General features: G+C 40.7%; 2 protein-coding genes across 4 annotated transcripts in view; both read right to left on the bottom strand.

Moving 5' to 3' along the window:
* Nucleotides 1-24,034, bottom strand: part of LOC108095078 — a 120,111-nt gene that overhangs the window by 14,595 nt on the left and 81,482 nt on the right. Inside the window, 2 exon segments of the mRNA XM_017196002.2 lie at nt 13,254-13,474; nt 18,983-19,115. Of these exon segments, the coding sequence (XP_017051491.2) occupies nt 13,254-13,474; nt 18,983-19,115 (354 nt within the window).
* LOC108095080 (receptor-type tyrosine-protein phosphatase kappa) lies at nt 6,647-10,326 on the bottom strand. Of its 3 annotated transcripts, none has more exons than XM_017196005.2 (2): nt 10,102-10,326; nt 6,647-9,851 (listed from the first exon to the last, which is right to left on the bottom strand). In XM_017196005.2, exon 2 carries the CDS (start codon nt 9,765-9,767, stop codon nt 7,722-7,724), a length of 2,046 nt encoding a protein of 681 aa, XP_017051494.1. In that variant the 5' UTR covers nt 9,768-9,851; nt 10,102-10,326; the 3' UTR covers nt 6,647-7,721. The 3 variants fall into 3 exon arrangements, with proteins under 3 accessions (XP_017051494.1, XP_017051493.1, XP_017051492.1); XM_017196004.2 differs by having other exon boundaries at nt 6,647-9,854; nt 10,102-10,325; XM_017196003.2 differs by having other exon boundaries at nt 6,647-10,326.

Here is a 24,034-nt window from a genome sequence, read left to right as displayed (position 1 = left end):
AATTAATTAATGCTCATTAGTGGGGGAGCAGAGTCCCTGACAGGACGAGAGTAACACAGATACAGTCACAGGCACAAAGGCAGGACGCATAAAATTTGATAAGCATTTAAGCATATAACTCTGCACTTCCGGTTTCACTGTGTGTGTGCCAGTGTGTGTGTGCGTATGGGTGTGATAGAGCGAGACAGAGGAGACAGACAACTAATGCACAGGCTGCAATGATTTATTATTAGGTAGCTAAATTATTCACGCGCCTGGTTTTCGATGGGCAAAAGGGAAAAAGGGGATGTGGGGAAATGCGGTCGGGAAGCAAATAAAGATTAATGATGGCGCTGCTGAATTTTTGCACGCCCCAAGCAACCTGTCAGTCCTGTCTATTTAACTGTCTAACCCAACCGAATCTGTAAATACACCAAGAGAAATAGAAAAACAGGACAAAATAAATGTTTCCTATAATAACAAACAAAAAAGATATGTAAATAACAAATTTTGAAATGTTCTTGTCTGCATATAAAAACAATTCTTTTTTTTTAATACTGAATGCAGTTAAAAATACTTTATTTTTTGTTTCGGTGTACCTTTGCTATTCCCCGCACTGTTGTTTTTGAGCGCTCCTTTGTGCAGATTTCCGCATCCATCGCGGAACATATTACATTACATACAAGGCAGCCTCGTCATTATTCGCATCGTAATTCAGTTGTGCGTGAAATTTATGCATACGTGTGTTTGCTTATGTATGCGTGCGCGTTCGGAGCTTTTCCATCTGGTTTTTCACAGTTGGTTTTTTGATCCACGATATGTTTCATTTACATTTTCCCCGCAAAACTCTCTGCCGCTCCACCTTTGACGTTTTTAGTCGCGGTTTGTAATTCCCATTAAAGTAAAATCAGGTTAGAAGGGGAGCTTAGAAACCCCCTTTTTTAGGGGTTTATGTAGAGGAGCTGGCGGTATTTGCAAAGGGAACTGGTTCCATTTGATGTGGTAACCCTTGATGAAGATTTTTTCTCGAAATAAAGTTTTTTTAAATCAGTTTATAGATCCATTATTATCAGTTATCTAACATTCTATAAATTTGCAAGGCGTCTGAAACTTGATCGCCTTCTCTTTGTTCTTGTCGTTTTAATATATTGCACAAGATGTGCCAATTTAATGTGATGTTTATAAATTGTTGCCTTAATTTCCTCCTGTTCACTTGGTCTAATCAGTTCTTGATTCTCGAATTTCCTTCAAGCTCAAGAATAAGTCGAACATGCTGAAAGCTTCGAACCCAATAATAACAAATAGTAACAATGCCAGAGGGTAAACATAATTTAATACATTTCAGCTTATTATTGGGAGCCCAAACTACAAACCTTTGATTTGATTTACAAGGAACTAAGAGCGACTGGGGACTATTGTCCAAACAACTGCTTAGTAATCGATGCTAGGTCAGAGTATTATAGCCAAATGCAAATGCAACGATTTTCATTGAGAGTCGCAAAGTGTTTCCCTCATCCGCAACTAACAGGCAGCAATAACAATAAGTGGCACTGGCATGTTGGCAATTTAGAACACAACTCGCCTTCTGACAGCAGCTGCCTTGTGGCCAGGGCTTTGTAATTTTAATTAAGAGGGCCAACCGAATCGCCCAGCTCCTTGGGAACCCGGCTTAAATATTCATGCAGCCGGCCAGCTGGCTGATGATGATGGATAGCAGAATCTGACACGGAAGCCAGGATTTGTGGGCAGTGTGATAAGTGGAGATTTCTCAGCTGAGTTACAGCTCAAAAATAATTTCCACTTGATGTTCAAACAATTAATTAGCAAAAGCCGAAAGTGCTGCAGTAATATTAAGTTCCACACATCCGAAAGTGTATTGTTTGCAGATCAAGTAATTCTCAATTGTGAAATCAATTCGTTTTCGAATATTAAATCCTACAATTTGTAACCCTATCATTTTCAGCTCCTATTTAAATTAATTAAAAGCCTAAAAGGCGTAGTGCAGTCGAAACTTCTACTGACACCAAACAAAGAATCCTTTGTTTTGCAGTTAATTTCGAGCAGCAAAGTGCAAATTTGGGATGCATTTCCACAGCAGCACGGCAGCTAAAATGAACAGCCACCGCCTTTGTTGTTCACTCATAATGAGCTTCCGCAGCTCGGTTGTTGAACAAATTTCGTGGAGCGTTTTTGTGAGTCCTGTATGTGAATAAGCCACCCATATGAGACACATTTGATATGCAGCGAACTCTGCCCGACTCAAAACTCAGCCCGCTGTTTATATTTTGTTCGGCTCTTGTTCATTATGTATTTAATTACGCTCTTGTGCATTCTACAACACACACACACACACTCACACATGCATTCACTAAGCCGCAAAAAGTTTGGCTAGGGCAGGAAAAAGTTCTCATGCCACGCCCCCTCGCCCTTTGTCTGCCTAAATGTCATTAACAATTTTTGCAACGCCCTGACAACTTGAAAACTTTACGTGTAAAATAATTAAATTATAGTTTATTATTTAATTAAATATTTTGAAGCTTAGTCTGCAGAAAAGCAAAATTAAAAAGGACTTATAGTTCAAGTTGGGCAGACAAAAATATTTGGTGATTAAGTTTTGTATGGTTTTTCAATATTTTAAACTAAATAATATTTAAATATATTAAAACAGACCTAAAATTATTATCTAAATTATTATTTCCGTTCAAACAATGCAATCACGAAAATTGTCACCAAAAAAATTGATCAAAGCTAAACTATAAACTCTACATTATTCTCTACCGAATAACAAATCTGAAAAAAGAACAAAGCAATTATAATTAAATTGTGCACTCTTGGTTGTGAATGCAATTTGGAAATAGCTCTTTGCTATCGTTAAAAATATATTTTGCGGCTTGCTCATTACATAATTAGTAACGAGCAATGAATATATGCTGGTATAAATTCTATTATTGATGGGGATATGGCATATGCCATTAGGCAAATCAATAAATATTTGATTATATTTGTTGAGTTGCAATTATTTGGTTGAATGTAATGAATAATTTACCAATCGCCAATCAATTCGTTCAACCAGAAACGGAAAATAAGTTTAAAATGAAATATGTACAAAATAAATTTGGGTTTCGATTGTGAAATTAAACGTTTTAAATGGTTTATTTGCTCCGCATTCTTTTTTGATTGCGGCTCAGTTGACAAACCCTAAATCATTGATTGATTAATGGAGGAATTCTGTCGTGGTTTTGCATTTAAAATGACATTGCGTTTTCTTTTTCAATGTGAAAATTTGTTCTTTTTATGTATTGATATCGTTGATAAACAAATTAAATAGATGTTTTAAGCTTTAATTTTTGAGTGCGCAGCTTCATTTTGCCAACATAATTTCCCTTGGAGCCTTGAACTATATTTATTTGTTCTACCATTCCCAATGGAGTGTCGTTCTTTGCTAAGAGTCTGGCGTATCGCACAATAATTTTACCCTATTCGTTCCGCCGTCTATTCCCCAATGTTTTCTGGCAATTTCCGCAGCAGCCACTTTGAGTTTCCCGTCGCGCGGCAATTGCAGCTTGCATTATTAGCCATTGTTTGAGGCATTTCTGGTCCTGGGCCCCGTTGGGCCTAATTCAATTATGCACCGTCTACGTGTATTTGCTTTGCTTCCCTTACCTGGAGAGCAATTGCAGTGATGCCTATTACACACCTGTATGCACACACTTCTCGGCACTCAGTCACGCATGCCACCGCGCCGACGAAACGAGCTTATAATAAGAATAATAATAATATGTTGGCAGCATAATGCAAAAACATTTTGCCATTTATTTACGCCATCCGAAAGGGAGGAGAAGCCGGCGAAGTCGGGCACGTAATGGAAATGAGTTAAAAAGTGTTGGCCTTTAGCCTTTCACATCTGCAGGCAATGTGGGGTAAAAAAGGTGGCTCTTTATACGTTCCACGTGCTCGGAGTGAAAACGAGTGGCACTAATTTGAAGTGACATGAAATTAAATTTAAATAATTAAACAAATGCCTTTTGTGCATCTACTTACTGCCCCGGGCTTCCTTTTTCATCGCCCCGACTCGTTTTCAATTAATTTGAAATAAGCCAGCTCTGGGTGGGTTTTATGCACCGAACAAAAGACATTGATTGGCCAGGGGGAAACATTAATAAAATCATAATTATGCATCGAAATCCTATGAAGGAGCATTTAATATTAAAGAGAGAGAATTAAATTGATTTGCAGTTGATTTAAAACTTAAAATATGAATTTCGGAGCTTTAAATACGAATTGAAGATTGCTTATCAGCTTAAAAATATATAGGTATACCTTCGTTTTAAAGACCTGGGAATCCAGTTAGGTAAATGCTTCTGGTTGTGAAATCTAGTGTTTTTATCCTTTAATTTAATAAGCTCTTTTAAACAAACTCAGAAATGCACACTCCTCGAGGCAATTCAGCTCACTTCATTTAAATGAATACAAATAAAGACACACATGTGGGTGAGCGAATTGAAAACAATTATGCGAATAATAAAACAGTTGTTTGCGATTATTTTCCCATTGGGGGCTTAGCATACTTTTCAGCGTGCCAGTGGCTCGGTGACAATTTGCAATTTAACAAAAGCACAGAAATGCGTGTTTACGTAATGCGCTGTTCAATATTTAAATAGCTGCGACAAATATGTGTTGGCCGAGGAATTCCCTGGTTAATGAAAAATGTCGAATCAAAACCAATAACTCAATGGTTCGGGCCAAATACAATGGCGATGGGAAGTGCAGTATTGTGCATGTCAGGCAATGGATTTAATTAATGTTAACACGACGACTTTGACAGGCACACAATACAAATAGTTGGAGGCCCACACGGATACTCACAAGGATACACACAACCACACACGCACACACACACACGGATGCAAGGAGACTGCACTTGGTCCTGTTGATGACTGACAAATTGAAATGGTCGCTCCTGGCCGCCTAAGTGACTGACTTTGCCTCAGAATATGAAGCTATATGCGTGGGTATATACAACCGGAAAGGGAGTATGTGTGTGTGTGTGTGTGCGCGTGTGTGTTGCATTTGCTTAATACTCATTGTCCTGAACATACCAAAGATCCTGTGTGGGTGAGGAGCTTGTCTTGTCTGGTCCTTGCAGCTGCCATTTGGTTTGTTGGCACTCAAGTTGACTGGCCGGGCTTATTGTAAACATGTGTGCTAACAACTCGGGATGTTTAGCACAATAACACACACACACACACACAGACGCCCACCCGCTGGCAGCCATTAAAACTTTGATTTACTATGGCCAAGTTAAAGTGTGACCAACCAGAAAGCCCCCAACCCAGTATCTGGTCACACACCGCAAGCTTTAAACAATTTTTCAACTAGAAAACTAATCAATCAACTTGTAGGACTATTAACTTTTCAACACTCCGCAAAATAGTTGCGTGGCCTAAAAAATGTGTATAATTGTTTTACAATAAATACAAATTTAAAGTGCTGGAAAAGTTAGGCGATGCTTTATGCCAATTAATAAAATTTAACAAAATTTCTACTGTGGAGGTTGGTTATCCCAATAAAGTTTGTAGCAACTTCCCCCATAAAAATTCCAATTTTGCCAATCCACTTTGATTCACTTTCATAACTTTATGTGCGCGCCATAAATTTCCGCGCAGAGCCCCTAAATTAATTGCCACTGACTTTTTAATTAACTAAAACTAAATTCCATCCCCCCCCTCCGAACACCGCCTGCAATTTGTTTGGCCACGCGCATGCCTTTTGTATTAATAGCTCGTAAAGATAAATTTCCAAAAACCTAATTGGTTTATTTGTCTGGCATGAATTTTGGCCTCAGCCATGGCAACAATTTCCGCGCAGCGTGAGTGCCACAATTAAAGCGGCGAAAACAATGCCAAAAATCCATCCAGAATTAAGGAGAGCCGTATAAATAAAGCGGAAAACTTTCTGCCAGTCAGGTTGATTTACGTTTTGGCTTTAATCGCTCCGTTTCGATTTTTACACAATTTTTCAATTTCATATTGCGGACTTTTCTCGTTTCCCGATTTTCCGCTGATGTCATTGTGCGCCACGAAGTTTAACTATTATTGCCGTTGGTTTTATTGCCGACTAAAGCAAAGTGTGTTGTCATTTATCGATTTTATAGCAACCGCACACGGTTCCCCCATCACCCCTTACCTCATCGCTTACCCGATGTGTTCGGTGCCCTATCGAGGGGCCATATCTATATGGACAACGCCTCTGTTTGATTTGCACGCATTAAACTGTAATCTGGTCAAGGTTTATATGGGTTGTTGTTTTTGTTCGCCCGCTGGGATCGCTAAATGTTTTGTTTATATCCATTTGCCAATTCATCTGGAACCACTCTACTCGGGAATGATCTCAGCCTAAAAGGCGAACGGCGAACATTTTGATTGATATTTCGATTTTATGACTCAGCTCAGGAATGCAAAATTGTGGAGGGGCAAGATCATCGGTGAATTCAGATGGATTCGTTTCGCAAAAGTAGGGCACTGGTTTAAATAAAAATTGAATTTACCAAAGCAAAAAAAAAAATGTGTACGTATTACTGTGAATTGTTTGATAGTCTGGAAATATTCCACAAACTTCAAGTTAGAATTTATTACCCTCCCAATCCAGCGTAAATAAAGAACACACATTTGAAGTTCGATTCGTTTCATTTTTTCTTGGCTTCAGTTTCATTTCGTTAGCCTAATCCAATACGATTTTTGTGCTAAGTGTTTACACATGTAGATTGGCTTATACAAAGGATAAAATGGACATACGCACATTTATACACAATTAAAAAGATAAGTTAATTAGAGTTACGACAATATATGTAGGTAGGTTCGTGTGTTGAATGCATAAATGCGAAAGTACAGGAAAATCATGATGCAATCATAAAACTATTTAGTTTTCTTTGAGTGTTCCGCCTGTTGTGTGTGTTCCTCACAAATAAACAATATGTATAACGTTTGTTTACTTCAACACCTTGAAGTTTTTGTGTTCGTGTGGCTCAATAAATATTTCTTCTTTAACATGAATAAAAAATAAAGTTCTGTCAACAGTTATGGAAAAAACGCAGCGATTTTCCATTTACAACAGTACATAACATTTATATATATATATATATATTTATGTATAAATAGATTCATAATAGGTATATGTAGTTTTAGATATATATCAACAATTGCCCAGGTAGCAAGTTTTAAGAGTAAACGTAATAATAACTACAGATATAAATATAAATTTTAATGGTAATAGTTCTCTGTTCCTATCATTTCGTTACTTCATTCTATACCCAAATTCCCCATCACACTGTTCGTATCCTTCTGTTTATAACAACAACAACTAGGGTTACAAATGGCACATACATTTCAGATCAAAAAGCTTATACAATATAATAGTTTCATTGTTTTTTTCGCTCGAAAAAACAAGTAAAAAGTATCTCTTTAATGGCGTGAAATTTCATTTCGACGCTCGTAACAAATAAACATCTTCCTTCATCTTCGCTGGCTTCTCTTCTGTGGACAACAAAAATACTCAGTATTATTGCTTTAAGGCGGTGCCCGGAATTGTAAAAAGGAAAACCAGGCATCATCAAATGTGGACCACAAGTATTTCGGATTTCATTGTTAACCATCGAAGCGCGGCAGCCCGACGAGCCGGTGCCGAATTAAAAAAACAAATTTGAAATATTCTCCTGGAGGATGCGATGCGATGCTTCCCACTGCTCACTCCTTTTTGTTGAGAAAGTGGAGGACGTAGTGGAGCACCAGGTCGTAGCAGTACTTGTACTCGGTCATATTCTCCACTAGCTGAGGACGATGCCGGCGTACAGTCTTCACTGCCTGGAAAACATCGACCTCGCCGTGCTGGATGACCTGCTCGATGCACGCATTCGCGGCACAGTAAACACCGGCCCGACTGCGACCATCGGGCGAGACAACGCACACGGGTCCGTAGTCGACCTTGTTGCGCCAGATCTCCACCATGTTCATCAGATACACCAGCGAGTTGGTCGAGCTGGGCACCTTGTGGCCCATCGGCCAGCAGGTCAGCTGAAAGAGTTGGACGGTTCGCGTTGGCGCCTTCACGCCGGCCATCATTTCGGTGAGGGAGACGATCTTCTTGTTGATCTTGAACTCCCACTGCTTGATGTTCGTGTAGCTCTTGGACATCACATAGTGCACGGAGAACACCGGTCCGTACTTCTCCATCTTGGACTTGTTCGGCCAGAACGAGGGATACTGCTGCGATTGCGAGGGCGGCTGGCACAGAACCACCACGGCGGAGCACTCCTGGTCGTAGACCAGTGACCAGAACTCACCCAGCGTGTGCTTCATCGGCCACTCGGTCACTATGTACTCCCTGGGCTTGGTGTAACCATCCACGAACACCGAGTTGATGTAGTCCGTGAAGGCGTTGCCCTGGAAGGAGGTCAGGTAGGGTCGGAAATTGTCGGGGGGAACACACAGGACATCGCGGTTCTTCTCTCGATTATCCGCCCGATGACCACCGGCACAATCTCCAATGGTGAACCGGGGGGTCTGCTTGCATATCTGGTCGTACTCCGCCTGGTACTCGTTCATCTTGGTCCCCGAGTTCCGTCTGGCCTTGGCCTTCAGGCGATCCGAGAGCTCCGAGACGGGAAACCAGGTCTTGCCGCAGATGATGTGCTCCTCCAGGGTGTCGTATATGAACTTGTACTGCTCCACATTCTCCACCAGTCCTTTGCGGGATTGCCTCAGCTTCTTGAGGTAGCCAAAGACATTGAAGCACTCCTCCTCCTCCGCCAGCTCCAAATTGGCATCGATGGACATATAGACGCCCGATCTGCCGCCGCCATCGCTGCAGTGCACTAGGATGGGTCCCCTCATATCGTCCTCGTCCTTGATGATGTTGCCCACCACCAGACGGACCCTCCTCCGGAACTCGAGCAAGGCATTCGAGAAGGGACACGAGTGGCTGTACCACTCGGTGTAGTGGAACTGCAGGATCAACCGCTCATCGGTGACCTCCTCCTTTTCGTTCTTCTTGTAGAGCCTGAAGGTGCGGATGTGGAAGTTGGCCAGCTGCTCCTCCCTCACGATGTTGATTAAGATGTCGCCGTACTGCTCGTGCACCTCCATGTTGGGCGGCCAGTACTGGTGGCACATGACCTTGGCGAAGTCAAAGGTCTTGGTTAGCATCACGATGGCGCTGATGTTCTCCTGCCAGACCATTCGCCAGTAGGCCTGCACCGTTTCCTCCACCGGACCCTGGGTCACAATATACGCATTCGGTTTGAGCAGACTATCCACGTAGGAGGCATTCACGTAGTCCGAGTCCTGCAGCCCGCCGACTTTCTCGAGGACGACGCGATTGTAGTCATAGGGAATGCACTTGGGATTCTGGTTCTTCTCCACGTTGTTCTTTTTGAGCGCGTGCCGACAGGTGTTGCTCTCCACCTTGGCGGCGGTTTGGAACTCCAGCTTGTAGAGCACCGGGAACTTCCGGCGCAGATCGCAGAGCTTCAGGAAGTGGCGAATGTCGATGGGTCCGTTCGGTATCGTCTTCGACAGCGAGTTGTTCTCATCCCGCGCCTCCAGCTTTATCCGCTCGAACGAGAGCAGTCCGCTGTTCAGCATGCTCAGCTTGATGGTGTTTGGTATGGAGACGATGGCTCGGCTTTTCCGCTGCTGCTTTTCCACATCGTCGTAGCGGGCGGATGACCTCGACCTGTGCTTTCCAGCCTTTCCGCCCGCCCCCGCACTCCCACCCCCCGTGGCCGCCGTCATCTCTCCTCCTGCTCCTTCTGCTGCTGGTGGTTTTTCCTCGTTTTCCGCTGCCCCTGACTTCGCTGGCTTTCCCAAAAGCTGCTGCTGCTGCGTTGTCATCATCAAATCACGATGCCAGAAAGTGTTGTCGTCGTCGTCGTCGTTGTTGGGTTTTCGTTTCGATTTCGTATGGGAGGAGGAAGTAGTCGATTAGTCCACTTGCCTCTGCATTTTCATCGCTTTTCTTCGATTTTCTCTTATCTTAGTTTTATATTTTTTACTTTCGGGTTAGTACATATTGCATTCCAGAAACATTGGAGGGTTAGTACTCGAATTTATTAGCTAATTTGTTCACCTTTTTCTATGTGCGTTGTTGCGTTGCGCGTTTGGTTTGTTATAAAAAGAATTTCGTGTATATTTTGTGTATCTTCGTATTTTCTTGCTTTTCCTTCCTCCGTCTCGTTCCCTCGATTCCATTCACTTCACAGAACGCGACGAGTCGATTTTTAGCAGCTGCCTCCTCGTTGTTGGGGCGAAAATCGTTCGGCGACTGAAACCGCGGCGCCCCAAAGAGCCGATTCGCATCGAAAACGGGCCACTTCCTACCACAAAGCACCGAGCCAAATTCGTTGCGAGAGTTGCGAGAGCGAGGAAAAGCCAGCCGGAGAGCCCCCGAGCGGAAAATGCCGAGCGGAGAGCCCGTTTTCACCATGGCCCATGTGACTGGCGCCACTTGATGGGTGGCAGCAGCGGCGGTGGGACGGGTATTTTTAGACAGCGCGGGCGGACAGCGCTAAGTGGCCACCGTGTCCATTAAATTAAAATAAATAAATGTTTAAGGTAATATGTCTTATATTTTTTATGCAGGTTACCTTCTCCTTTAGTTAAAAAGGGAGTATAACTGGATGTTTTCATAGAGGAAATTAATAAAATATGCAGTTTGTACTCGTATTATAAAAAGTTTGTTACAGATTTTTATCAGCATTTGAACTTTTCCAAAATGACAATTTAAAATAAAAGGATTTAAAAAGTTTCCCTTGGTTTAGCTAATGCTATTTCCTATAGCATTTCAAGGAAAATATCTTGAAAAGTTTTTAAAAATAAAACAAGGTAATTACTATTTTAATATAATACCAATTTTTTTTTAAATATTTTTTTTAATTCTTAGCTGATTTTCATCACTGTGCAATTCACCTTATAGTATGAATGAAAATTTCGATTTTCCCATTGCCTGCTCATTTCAGCATCGTCTAAAATTTTCCATTTACCAACACCACGGCAAGCTTTCGCTCTTTTTGGCTATTTTCCGATTTCCTTCGCTCTCGCTGGGAAACTCTCTTGGCGCCTGCGCCCTGAGCCAGTTTTTCACTTTTCATTTTCGTATTTTGTTCGTTGTCTATTGTTTTCAGATGTGTAATTGAAAATTCCGCAGGTTAAATGAGGAAGTGACGCTCGTGTATTCGTTGGCATTTTGTTTTCCACATTTAATTGGCAGGGCGCTGGTCGGTGGAAAATCGAAAGCAAACACGCAGAAATATATCTTTTGTAAGCATAAATAATTCGAGAGCATGTTGCGTCCTCAGTAATTTACATTTCCTGTTCGCAGGCAGCCAGCTGTGATGGTTTGTTGATATTTACGCTGCCATTGTTATTGTTGCTATTCCTATTTTCTTTATTTTATTTTTTTTTTTGTTTTTTCTTGTTCGGTTTGTTTGGGTGAACATTCTTGCACATTTTATTTCCGCATGCACTTTGTCTGTCCCGGCGAAACCACTGCAAATAGCATTTGGCACTAGCCCACGGAAAAAGAGGAAGCGGAGGCCCGTCAAGAACAAACAGCGCCAACAAATTGCAATTTCGCTGTAATCGTGTTTGAACCTCATCATTGGGGTTCGAGGTGCTCGAGGCAAATTCGCATTTCAGAATAATTACATGCGAATCCGACACGAGTGCTAAACAGTCAAAATAAACACAAGTAAAACGCAAGGGTTGCGTATTTATGTGAGTGACTGTGCGCACTGACTGACTGAAGAAGGTGAATTTTGATTAAAATATGATTGCCATCTGGCCTTGATGCTTGACAGCATTAAGTTTGATGACCTCAACGTGATTGAGAGCCCAGAAATGCCGATGGAATTTCAAGTTCAGATGGCTTTTCATCGGAAATTTTGATTGGAATTGTTTCATTGGAAATTGCACAGCCAAAATAAATAGGTCAAGCTTTATTTGTTGGAATTATTCATGAAGGTGCTTTATGCATATAAAGTAAAATGTTTTCCAAGAAATAAATTGAAAACAAATGGAAACTTAAACGAGATATTTTCTTATGCCGTGTGAATTTAATTTTACTTAAGCGTACACCTTAAAACCCCTTAAAGTTCACTGATTTCGTGTGAGATTGTCGCTGGCCAAGCGTGAACACTCAGCCAGCTGTTTCCATCTTGCGCGGATTATTTAGCAAGCTTATTTGCATATACCCAATTAGCAGCTAACCATGAAATCGATGCCCCCCCACTGCTGAACTCCTTTCGGCGGAAATCCATAATAGATTCAGGTATTCGAGCTGCCGCAGCCGCTTATGCCCCATTAAGTTCTGAAGACGGCCGCAGGATTCGCATTCGGTTTCGGAACTCAACTGAGGCGGAGACCTCAGTCCGTGGACCTAATTTAATATATATGATCCGGTTGGCCGGGTCACACGAAAATCCCGCAGCTAAGCCGCTTGCCAATTGTAAACTGTAGTAGGCACCTAATTTGCGAACTGTTGAGCCATTAGAGGGCACAAGGTGCCAGCAGATCCCTCCCCCTTCCCTTTTCCAACGGACCCTAAGAGCCCCCCTTGCAGAAAGGGCACTTAAGTACGGAACTACCCTCGCTGAACCTGCTCAGGTTCCCCTACACACAAAGAAATAGGATTGAAATTTGAATATTTATAAGCTATTACTAAGTCTTGAGGTAATACGTTTTTTAACTTTATTCCACAATTATTATTTGGCATTATAAAAATATTTTTACAATGTTGAGATAGTTTGCTGGGCTAGAGATAATATCAATGTTTACAAAATGAAAAGAATAATAATGGTAAAATATAAAATACTAAATTATAATTTATAAATATTACTTCGTTCACTGATACAATGAAATCGAGTTAGTAGTTGCATTGAAATAACTTTCTGAGGCTGGTTTCTTAAGTAGATTTTTTGTCAGTGCTCCTTTTCCCCGCCCATCCTGCCACTGCACATGTTTATGGCTAAGCCAACAAAGCGTTGACTGCGGTTGACCCCCGTAACACGAACAATGAGGTTGGGCGGCGGGGAAAAGTCAAGCAAAGGGAAAGGAAAAGGGAAGGGGAAAGCGGGACGGACAGAAAGGACGCCTCATCAGCGACCAAATCCCCATGTAAGCTGCACAAAGGACAGCAACCCACAATCGGGGACCAAGGAGCGTTCAACTAATTAGCATTAAATCAGCTGTAACAGCAGAATAGGAGGAAGGACGTGGACTTACCTTGCCGAATATTGTGAGGCCGCCGTGTTTCATGTTGAAGGTCGGCGCGTCCGCATAACTCGAGTCCGCCCAGGGGGTGTGGCAGGTGGAGGTCAGTGTCATGTAGCGCACCCCGATGGCGTACAGGGTCCTTAGAACCGCCAAGGATCCGCCCAATGAGTGGCCGCCCTCCACGCCGGTCAAGGAGCACAACTGCTGGTTTTTGTGGGCGTCGATAATTTCTAAAATGCGATTAGAATATGCAGATAAGTACAGAGGATTTTTAAGGGGAGAACGATCATATCTTATTTTAATTGAAAAATACACAAAAGTTATCTTGCTAAATAAAGGTAAAGTGAATTTGAGCTGCATTACTTTCAATTTATTTGCAAATGTTTTGTTTTCTAATGGTAATTGACAAGCCACTAAATTATATTTGTTAACCCATTTATGTAACCACTTTAACAGCTCTCTGAGTAATAAATGAAAATTAAAAATTTCTTAATTCATGTCCCTTGAAACTTTCCCCTCTGTGCAACCAAACGGATGTGTGGCCGAAATGTTTTAGGGGTTTTTGTGGCGAAACGCAACTTAAACTTCAAACTTGGCTCGGCATTGTTTTTTGGGCATGAGTAACATTTGTTGTTCTGTGGCCTGTCATTTGCTCGGCTGCCCCCATTGAGCACTCAGTGCATTGTGGTCGGTCCTGGATTCTAAATTCTGGGTCCTGGGACTACGTCCCTCTCCCTCCTTCCCCCTTCTCTCCTTAAAATGCCAGTTTATCCCTGGCCAACAAAACATTTCGCTGGGCCATGCAATGTTCACGCTTGTCTTGGCTCGGGTAGCTTTGATCTGTTTCTTGACATTTTATTTTGCTGCCAACGAGCACTTGTCAAAATACTTGTGCACTTTGCTCATTCATTCATTACCATTGTTTTAGGCCAACCAAGCTTGAGCCATGTTTGCTTAAAGTTCTTGGCCAAGTTTACATTGTTTGTGCGTAAGTGCAGCTTTTCTGGAGTGGCGTCAAGTAGAGTTTTGCCAAAAATCTTGTCTCAATGGTCAGTTGGAAAGTTTATGTAATTTAAAATCATCAAATTTGTGAAAGATTTCAAGGACTTAAAAGTATGGGTTATTGACTTAAACTTTTCAAGAGGTTGAAACGAAATAAATCACAGGTTTTGTCAAAGATTTTTGTATGGATTTACCATTTTTCAGAAAACGGTTGAGTTAATTTAATATATAATGTTTATCTTCAAGTCCCTTATTATATAAATAACAAACAAAGTTTTGCCTTTCTCTAGAAGGTTAAAATGTGTCATTGATTGATATGGAAAACATTTCCATTTTAATGGATTTGTCAATCAATAAACGGCCCTTTCGATTTATCTGCAACTAATTGGGGGAACATGTTCTCGATACCTTTAGCATTTGGACCCTGAAATTTTGTGGTTGCCAGCTATTCAAATCAAGCCTTTGTGTGCCCAATTTTGATAACATTTCGAATGTATCGCCCACATTCACAAGTACAGAAAAGGCAAACGGAAAGCGGGTTAATAAATTTTGCCACATAACGAAGGCCAAAAGGCATTATTTGCCTGCCAGGGCGGGGAAGCTGGCAACAGGAAAAGGACTCAAGACACAGGACTGGCGAAGTTTTCATGGCTATAAGCAAATAAGCTCTGCAAAATCAAAAGCAACGGCAGGTGGAAGAAAATGGGAATCGTTCTCGATGCTGTTTTCTATTGCGTGCACTGGGGGAAAATATATTTATTAATTTCAACACAAAACTGTTTTCAAAATGATTAAAATTACTGTAATTAGTTTGCTACCGAGGTATAATTAAGTCACTCGAACTTAAAATAACAAAACTATATTACTATTTACCCATTTTATTAAGTGAAATTTTGGTTTAATGAATGAATAACATTTTGGAAGCAAATAAAAAGATCTGGAAACTATAAAATAAAGGATATTTTATTGCAAGAGTAGACAAATAAATAAATTTATTTTCTGTGTGGTTTCTTTGGATTGTCCCCTATATTTCCCTCCGCTTTTCCCTTCGCATTGTTGGGAAAAGCCAAAATACCTGCCACAAGAACCTGGTCGATGTCGGAAACGTCGTAAAACCCTAAAATATGGAGCAAATAAACAAATGTACAGGGGCCAATACCAAAACCAATACTGGCGAATCCTTCTCCGGACGGCGAGGCACTAAAATGCGCCACGTGAGCTGAAGTTCAATTTTGTAGCCAGGACCAGGACTTGGAGTTCGTTCTTCTTCGAGGCTGCAAGTAATTGTCTGTGACTGGGATTGTGACTGTTACTTCCACTGTTTTCGATTTCTGGTGACCAGGGCCGTAATGTATAATAGATGGCCCCCCGTATCGGATGCGAATTGAGGCACTGGTCGTGAGGCACTCTCTCCCCTGCACACGGGAAATGCTACAATACATTACAAAATGAAAATCCCAACCAAATGCCACTTGACGCAATAAACCAAAAGCAATGGCAACGGCAGCTCCACAAAAAAGGGGAACAACGAAAGTTGCTAAAGGGGAGCTGGTGAAAGATTAGATACCCTGAAGGGTCTACTTTGGAAAAGTTGAGCTGCAAGTGCTTTTTGTGGGAAAATTAAAAAAAGGGAACCAAAGGAAAGATTCTCATAGAATACTCTACTTTTCAGAATATGTTAAATAATCTTTCTAGAATTTCTTTGTGAGTCTTACTACATTTATTTTCGTTTTGTAGCTTTTATACTTTATATAATGCTTTTCTATATTGTTTTGCCTTTTCTAGGGAATATACCCTTTATTCTACAAAAACGATAGGGGGGCTTAGGTCGATGCCAAATACTCCACTCGCTTCTTATTCTTCTTTCTGCTGCTGCAGAATGCCATTTTCCCAATATCCTTTCCAGGAGCTGGTGCTCCAATCCTGCAGCTCGGATTGTGGTGCTGCAGCAGTGCAAATTGAAGTTTACACTTTTGAAGGTGAAAATTGAAAACTGCAAATAAAAACGATTCGCACATGGGAGATCCAAATGTAAAGTAGCTGGCTACTGGCAGGTGACAGGCGAGAAGGAAACTGCCACAAGGATATACCGGGATATATATATACATATATCCCCAGCGCTCTTTGTGTGTGACTGTTGTGTTTATGCAGCGCTCATTTGTTTAGTTGGCAACGGGACAGGCACTAGTACAAAAATTGGATTAACACTACGAGGAATTTAATCACATTTGTTAAGGAAAAAATTAGTTTGCTATACAATGAATAATGAAGGTATTATTCACCCTTGATTTTTAAATATAAATATACGATGTGTATATTTTCTAGGTAATTATTATTTACATTAGGCCTACATTTTTGAATTTAAGAACTATTTTTAAGTTTTGTTTTTCAATTACTTGTTTTTTTTAAGAATGCACTTTTACGTATACTTAATTTTTTTGCATGGTTTTCCAGTGCAGCACTTCTACTTTGACCAGGACTTCAAACTGCACTACTCGTACGCTGACATGGACTTGGACTTGGATTTGGTCTCGAATTCCGGAGCGGACTGAGTGACGTGGCCCGTCACTCGACGCGTTGTGTTTCGGTTCGTTAGGTTTGCATTTTTTACAATCACTTTGGAAGCAAGGAACCGAGGAGCAAGTCCTGGAGATCGGAGTGGGACAAGCACGCCCCGCTGCACTTGCTCAATAGTCACTTGGATTCGCATTTTATTTACACGACATGTGAGCGAGAGCGGACAACAATTTCGACTGAATTTATTTGCAGTAGTTAAAATAAAATGCTCGGTTTTATTTTATGCAGCGGCAGCTGGGATTTCACAACAAAAAAACTAAGGGTTGTAGGGCAAAAAGGGGAGGCGAGGTTGTTTATTTTGATTCCCTTTTTATTTGGGTACTTTGCAGTGTGGCAAGGTAGGTCAGTTTTTTTTGCTTCCCGGGGTTTCGGTTTGATTTCTGCGCTTGGGCCTTTGATTCGCAGCTTGTTTACAACCAGCTCAAAGGGATTTCGTTCGATTATATGAAAATGTGGCAGGGATTTGTGCTTGCCAAGTAATTGGGAACTTTTTTTTGGGTAGGAATCAGTTTGCATATTATTATTTTTAATAGCAGAGTGTTTTAAGAATTATGGGCTTTACGAATTCAAACCTATTCAGAAAAGTTTTTATTTAAAGATAATAAATAGTCTGATGCTTACTGATTGCGGTTTTATATAATATCTATTATAATTTGTTGCAGTTCCTTTCCCCTCTTTAAATTTGTTGTGTCCATTTTCCCATTCTGTTCCAATTTTACTCAAATTTATTGCTCAATTTGCCACTTCACTCGCTTCACTCAATCCAATTTTCTTGGCACAAAAAAAGAAAGAAAACAACATCAATTAAGAGCAAACATTTTCTGCTGACTCGAACAGAAAGATGAAAAAAACTGAAGCCATCAAGGAGATTGGCAAATTGCTCAGTCCGATGTTTCCGTTTGATTTTCACACAGCTGTTCATATGTGCTACTATTCATTGGTTTTGTTTTTTTTTTTTGCTATTCACCTGTCAAAAAATATGCATGGGCTTTTGAAAAAAAAAAATTAATCCATTCCTCACCCATTGAGTGCATGCAATTGTGCAGCAAAATTTCTTTGCTAAAAGTTTTCCTGTTTGATATTTCTTGTTATTTTGCGGATGATTTTTCTTAGTCATGATTTATTGACATTTCCATTTACGGCTACATAAATGTTTCAACGCAAATGCCGGAAGCGATTTGTTGGTTTTTCCAGCATTTTTTCCAGTACCATTTCTCAAATGCGTGTGTGTATGCAGTTGTAGTCTGAGATGCAGCACTAAAATATTGCGAAGACCTTAGAACCAAGTGAGTGCAAATCAAAATGCAAAACGGAAAACCAACAAGGAAACTCAAATGCTGGCCGGGGAGTCGAAGCATAAGTCAAAAGTTGCTACTTGCAACGCTGCTCTGCGGGTCTCTGTTTTTTGCTCTTGGCTGTTTTCCTACACTTAAATCGAAATATTTGTTAACATTTTTAAAAATATCAATCGAGTTTTAATTTTTTAAATTTTTTTGTAGATAATTTTAAGTGTTGTTACACATTAAATTAAATGATTTTTAAGCCTTTGCAGGTATTGAAAATAAGTTACCTAAATAATAACAAAACTATTTTATTTTGTTTTCGTTTAGTTATAAGTACGGTGACATAAGAACCATAAATTCCTTCAAATAGATTTATTTCTCTAAGTGATTTTTTTGCTATTTGGCAAGTGGAAGTCTTGCAACTGCCACGCCTTTTGCCCCTTCCCCGAGACCCACAATTCCTGCTTACACAAAGAAATATGAACTGTTTTCCTTTCGCTTAAACGAGGCCTCCTCTCCGGCTGGCAACTAGGTGAGTGAGCAGCGTATCAAAGGAAATGGTGCAAAAATATGGCACGCGGTAAGCAGCCGCCCCAAAAGCCGCCTCAAGGGCCGCCATCTACTCCGGCGAACTGCTTTTTGGTAGCCGGCCAAGATACTTTTCAACAACTTTTGCCCAAGACTCGCGAGTCAAAGTTTTCCGGCGCAAGCGGAACACAAAAAATAGCCCACCGAAAAAAAATAGTGGAAAAAGGCAAGGAACAGCCGAATGCCTGGCTGGCATTTTCGCAGTTCCCGGAATACTTTGAGTTATTTGCCCGGCACAGGAATGCTGCTGGCCCACGCGGCGTATGTGCGATATTTCGGTAAACTTACCCTGGGCGGAGGTGCAAGTGGTTAACTGCGGTGAGTAGCGGTCCGTCAGCCGCTTGATCACATCGATCTGCTCCAGAGTGAGTTGCACTGCATCGCGGTGTTGCGCCTCACAGGGGACATAGGCGGCCCAGAACTGAAAAATACAAAATCGAATTAAATCAACGACAGTCTTACATATATTTAAACTTTAATATGAAGGCTTTTTTTGAAATCCCTTAAAGAATTGTAATGAAACAGTTTATTTTGAATTTGATATAAAAATGGGAAAACATGTAACCCTTACGAAATTAAAAAATTTTTGGGTCTCCTGAAAAATTTGACATTTTCGGCATGAACAGGGGTCAAAAATCGAACCTCGAGAAAATATTTAAAAATAGTTTGTTTTACCAAAATTAAGAGGTATGCCACTTTGAAACGGGACTTAAATTGGCAAACTTATAGCATGTGAAAATGTTGTTTTGGGAAACTTGGAAATTTTCGACATGCACAGAAGCTTTAAACTACTATGCTATAGCTGTCTGCTCTGTTTCCAAAGCAAACCATTTCTTTCCAAAGTTTTCGCCTTATGCCATAACGATTTATTGTCATTTTTTTCCGGCATCTGAAAGTTTTTTGTTAATTGCACATTATTACGCAGTGTGATATACAACCTCCTATAAACAGCAACTCCTCGAGAGAGTTCACGAAAAGGAGCAGACAAGAAAAAGTGAGCAAAACAGTTTCATCACGTTATATCATTAAAGGAAAATAAAAGCACGTACGTGTCTCCCTGGAACAGAAACCAGAATGAGGAACGAGCTGGAAAGTGGCAAAAAGCGATTCGGGAAAAAGAGCAATTAAAAAGTTTTGGCTTTTTGCTCGGCACACTCGCACAAAAGCGAAAACTGAGGAAGTCTCGTAATAAATAATTTTTAATATAAATTCGTGAGAGGCCTGAACCAGAAACCCGGAAGAAGGAACCAGGAAAACATACCCTATTTCTCCCCAACTTTTTTTTTCCTCCGCGCCAAGCACGTAGTTTTAAACCATTTTTCTGGGCCAAGGCAGTAAATTAAAACCAAAACAAGCTGAAACTCTAAATTTTCATTTGTTCTGTTTCTGTTTCTGGAAATACTGATGATGATGACGATGATGATGATGAGGGACGATGATAAAGTTTGGCATAATTCATGGAGCTAAATTCGAGTTGCTCCCAGGTTGGCCAACGTGCATATGAAATATGTAAAACTTTTCAATAAACGAGTCACAGAAAAACAATTACGGCCAGAGATGGACTGCCCTGTGCGGTGTTAGTTGTGCAATTGGATTTGTGCTCTCGGACTCGAGGGACTTGGGTCAACTCGGTTGTTGGCTCTGCATTTGTGCAATTTTAATTGCACAACAGACGAGGAAATTTGTGGATTTCCCAGCACCTGCTCTGCATTTTCCCTTTCCCACTCTGCCGAATAAACACTGAACAATAACAGGGACAGCTGAAAATTCCGTTTGGGAGGCATAAAGTTTATCCACTTGAACCTGGCAAAACCCTTTCCCAAACACACACATTTTCCCACTGTTGATTTTTAGTTGTGCTTCCCCGGGCAGCTCACTTCTGCATACCCCGGTCCCAAAAAACACCCAAAAATGGGAGAAATGCTCCCCGGAATGAGGGCTTATCAGGTGGGCAGACTACAGGGCATTAGTTCAATTCGGGTTAATTGTATGGACCGTGCAGCACTAACTCTGTTCATTACCATTTGCGTTCATTTGTGAGCGTGGACCTAGGACTCGGAATTCGAGGTGCCTCTTTGCTTATGTTTTCCGGGTGAAATAATGAAGCGCTCGGATAAATGATAACAGTGCTAATGGCTGTGTCTGGGTTCCGGCTTTAAAAATCTGTGGAAAACATGATTGCGTGGAATACATATGTAGCACATTCATCTGCAGTTGGTAATTTCGTTAATTAAAAGGTATAAATCTTTACCTAACCCGGACCTCTATTTGTTGTAGAGAAAAAGCAGGGATTTAAAAAACAGAACAATTTTATTATTTACTGTAAATTATTTAAATACAAATCTATCATTGTTTTTACTTTAGCGTAGGGTAATCGAGCTATTTATTATTAACAACTCTGTTAAAATGAGTATGGAAATATGGTTGCCTAAGTGTTTAAGTTTTTAAGTCCCTTCCCAGCTTTTATGCATACAAATCATATATATCTCCCTCCTTTTCTCCCTTTTTATCGATTAAGTAAGACCTTTTTTCCATTTTTTCGCATTAAAAGCCAAATAAAGCAATTTACATTAAATGCTTTTTTTGCGGCTTCCCGTTGAACATTTCCAGGTAGATAAGAAAAATGCGCCGACATTACCGCAGACAAAGAACTCAGAAGTGTGGGGTTAAAACTCATTTTTTTATCCGTTCTCCCGCTTTGTTCGTGGCATTTTCTACGCTTACTTTGAATTTCCTTTCCCGGCATGTGTCCCTTTTTTTTGACGGGCCCGTTTTGCTTAATTTTTTCAAGGCAAAGCTTCTTAAAGAATTTTCGTGGGCGCTTAAACGGGTTTTTAGGACTGAGATGGTGTGAAATGTCTGTCTGAGTTCATGATTGAAGTCAACAAGTCTGCTTTTCTCAAAAGATGATTGTGGTGCTGCGGCTTCTATATTTCTTTTAAAATTCTTTACTGTGGGAAGATGCCTTTTTAGAAAAAATAGGTTTTAAGAACCTTTAACATTTACTTTAAAACATAGTTATCAGGTAATATTTTGGTCTCAACGTTTGGTTTACTATCGGTGTTTTTTGATATACAGATATTTTTGTTCTGAAATAATCTTCGTTGTCGGTGCCTGCTTTATTTTTCCCACCGTTATAATCCTTGTTTTCACGCAATTTTTCTCCTTATTTTTCTTTCAATTCCCACCTGTATTCAGCACTTGCCAGCTGGCGTATTCAATGCATGTTGGCATTTTTGTTCTTTTATCCAAGGAAAAGTATTTCATTTGTGTTTTGGTCTTCTGCGGCACCTGTTGATGGTGGCATTATGCCATTTTGGCCCACATCCTTCGTTCATTTTTCACATATATGACTTTACAATGGCCAAGTACCATTGTTTGTCGGGCGGCGACGCTGGATGCTTTTGGTTCAAAAGTGGAATTCGGGGTGGCCTTTTGTGTGCTTGGCTTTCTGGGGCGCCGCCAAGTGTGTTTAAGCACGGCACTTTGCCATTAGCCAAGTGCCACGCCCACGTCGAAATACACCTGTTTGTTGTCCCAGCAGTGCCAACGTTAGCGTCATCATCGTGGCCAAAGTGTCGTCAGCGTCTCGATGTCGTCGCCTTTGGTGTTTTGCTGTCCTCGCAACCATCGTCATCATCAGCCTCATCATCTTGCCACATCCCCTCTCAGCTCCCAGCTCTCGGCTCGCAGCTCTTAGCTCCCCGATCCCCAGTTCCCAGACCCATTTTCACCCCCAGCATCCTTGGCACAGGGCATATTAATATTTAAACTTGTTTGGCGGCGGCAGCAAGAACAACAGCGGCAACTCCCTTAAGGACAACATTTTGGCTTCAAGTTAATTGTGATCCCGACAATGTTGTTGCTGCTGCGGTGGCGGTGGCCATATGCGTGATTTGTTGTCGATGGGCGGCACGTGTGAATGTGTTTGTCTAATGAGGCTGAATCTCCGTGTGTGTGTGTGGGCTTAAGCTGGAGAAACAAACCGGGTCTAAAAATACGCTCAAAGGACATATTCGAGGATAAGCTATTAACTCCACCTTTTTTTATTTTTAAACCACATAAAAAAAACGTTAAAGGTAAAATTTATAAGAGCCGATAAAAAACCTTTAAAGATTCTGGCATCTTTAGGAATTACATTTTAATACTTATAGTTATAGATAGATAGTTTTACTGATTTTTCTCTGTGCAATTTGTGCAACTCTCTGCGGTTGCTTGTGCAACCTCGCTCTTATTGTTAGAGCATTCATATATTAAACTCAGCAGAATACACAATAACAAATGCAGCGGCAGCTGGGACCGAGGTTGCCCCAAGCGACCAGATTTATGTGTGCATACTTATAACCACATATATATTCATATTCAAGGTCCTGCTTTATAGCGGACGAATTTCAATTGCTAACCGGAATTAAATAATTAATTTGTTTGCCTTGCATTTATAGGTTCTAGCCGGTCTCTTAATAAGAATTTACCAGTACAATTTAATAAATATATTCATATTTGTAAAAGCATTTAATCAGCATTTCTGAGCCGGAATTCGAGGCCTTTTGGTGTCACTTTTGTGACCAGCACAAAGCCATGAATGTGTTCGTTATGCATTTAAAATTATTTCCGCCCCGGGCGGCTCTGCATTTGATTGCCTTGTGGCATTGCAATGCATACCATAATTACAGAGAATAGGGACAATGGCGAGGGAAATGGACTGAAAGGGATTCCCAGGATCTGCAGCTTGTGGTGGGCAGCAAAAACCGCAAGACCAACACCTTTACAATCCCACAAGAATGCAGCAAGTCCGCAAAACAAATCCCCCAAAAACCCCGAATCATTCCGGCAAGACAAAAAAATTTGTGTGGAGTTCTCGGTCTTCATTTCAGTCTGGGGTCAGTGGCTACTTCCGAGTCTACCTCTGAGCCGGTAGTCCGAACAACACTAAATACTTTCTGAAAGTAAATATAAATTGGAGGCCAACGTTGCAACAAGATAAGCGTTGTTCAACAAGAAGAATTCTTAAATAAACTTAGAACCGGAAGAGAATTTGTGAACACCCTTCAATGAAGTGAACAGAGTTTTCAAACAAAATTGAATCTTATAAATTTTGTGATTTATGATCTACGAGAAGTAAACTGAAAAACTAACTGAGTGCTTCTGAGGAAAGAATATTTAAGTGATTTTAAAATTTGTTTTTACCAAGCTGGATCAGAAAATGTGAATGTAAAAAACAAAATTTAAAGTCTAGCTTTTATATTCGTTAATATATTTCGAGCTTTCTTCTAAACTTATCAAAACCCTTTGAAACTTTTAGCCACTTCAAGGGTACTAAAAACAGAGGCGGACTGCAAT

The sequence above is a fragment of the Drosophila ficusphila genome, unplaced genomic scaffold, assembly GCF_018152265.1.
Source record: "Drosophila ficusphila isolate 14025-0441.05 unplaced genomic scaffold, ASM1815226v1 contig_127, whole genome shotgun sequence".
NCBI classification, from domain to species: Eukaryota; Metazoa; Arthropoda; class Insecta; order Diptera; family Drosophilidae; genus Drosophila; species Drosophila ficusphila.
Note: the sequence above shows the minus strand (reverse complement) of the source record. Positions and strands in the feature narration are given on the sequence as shown.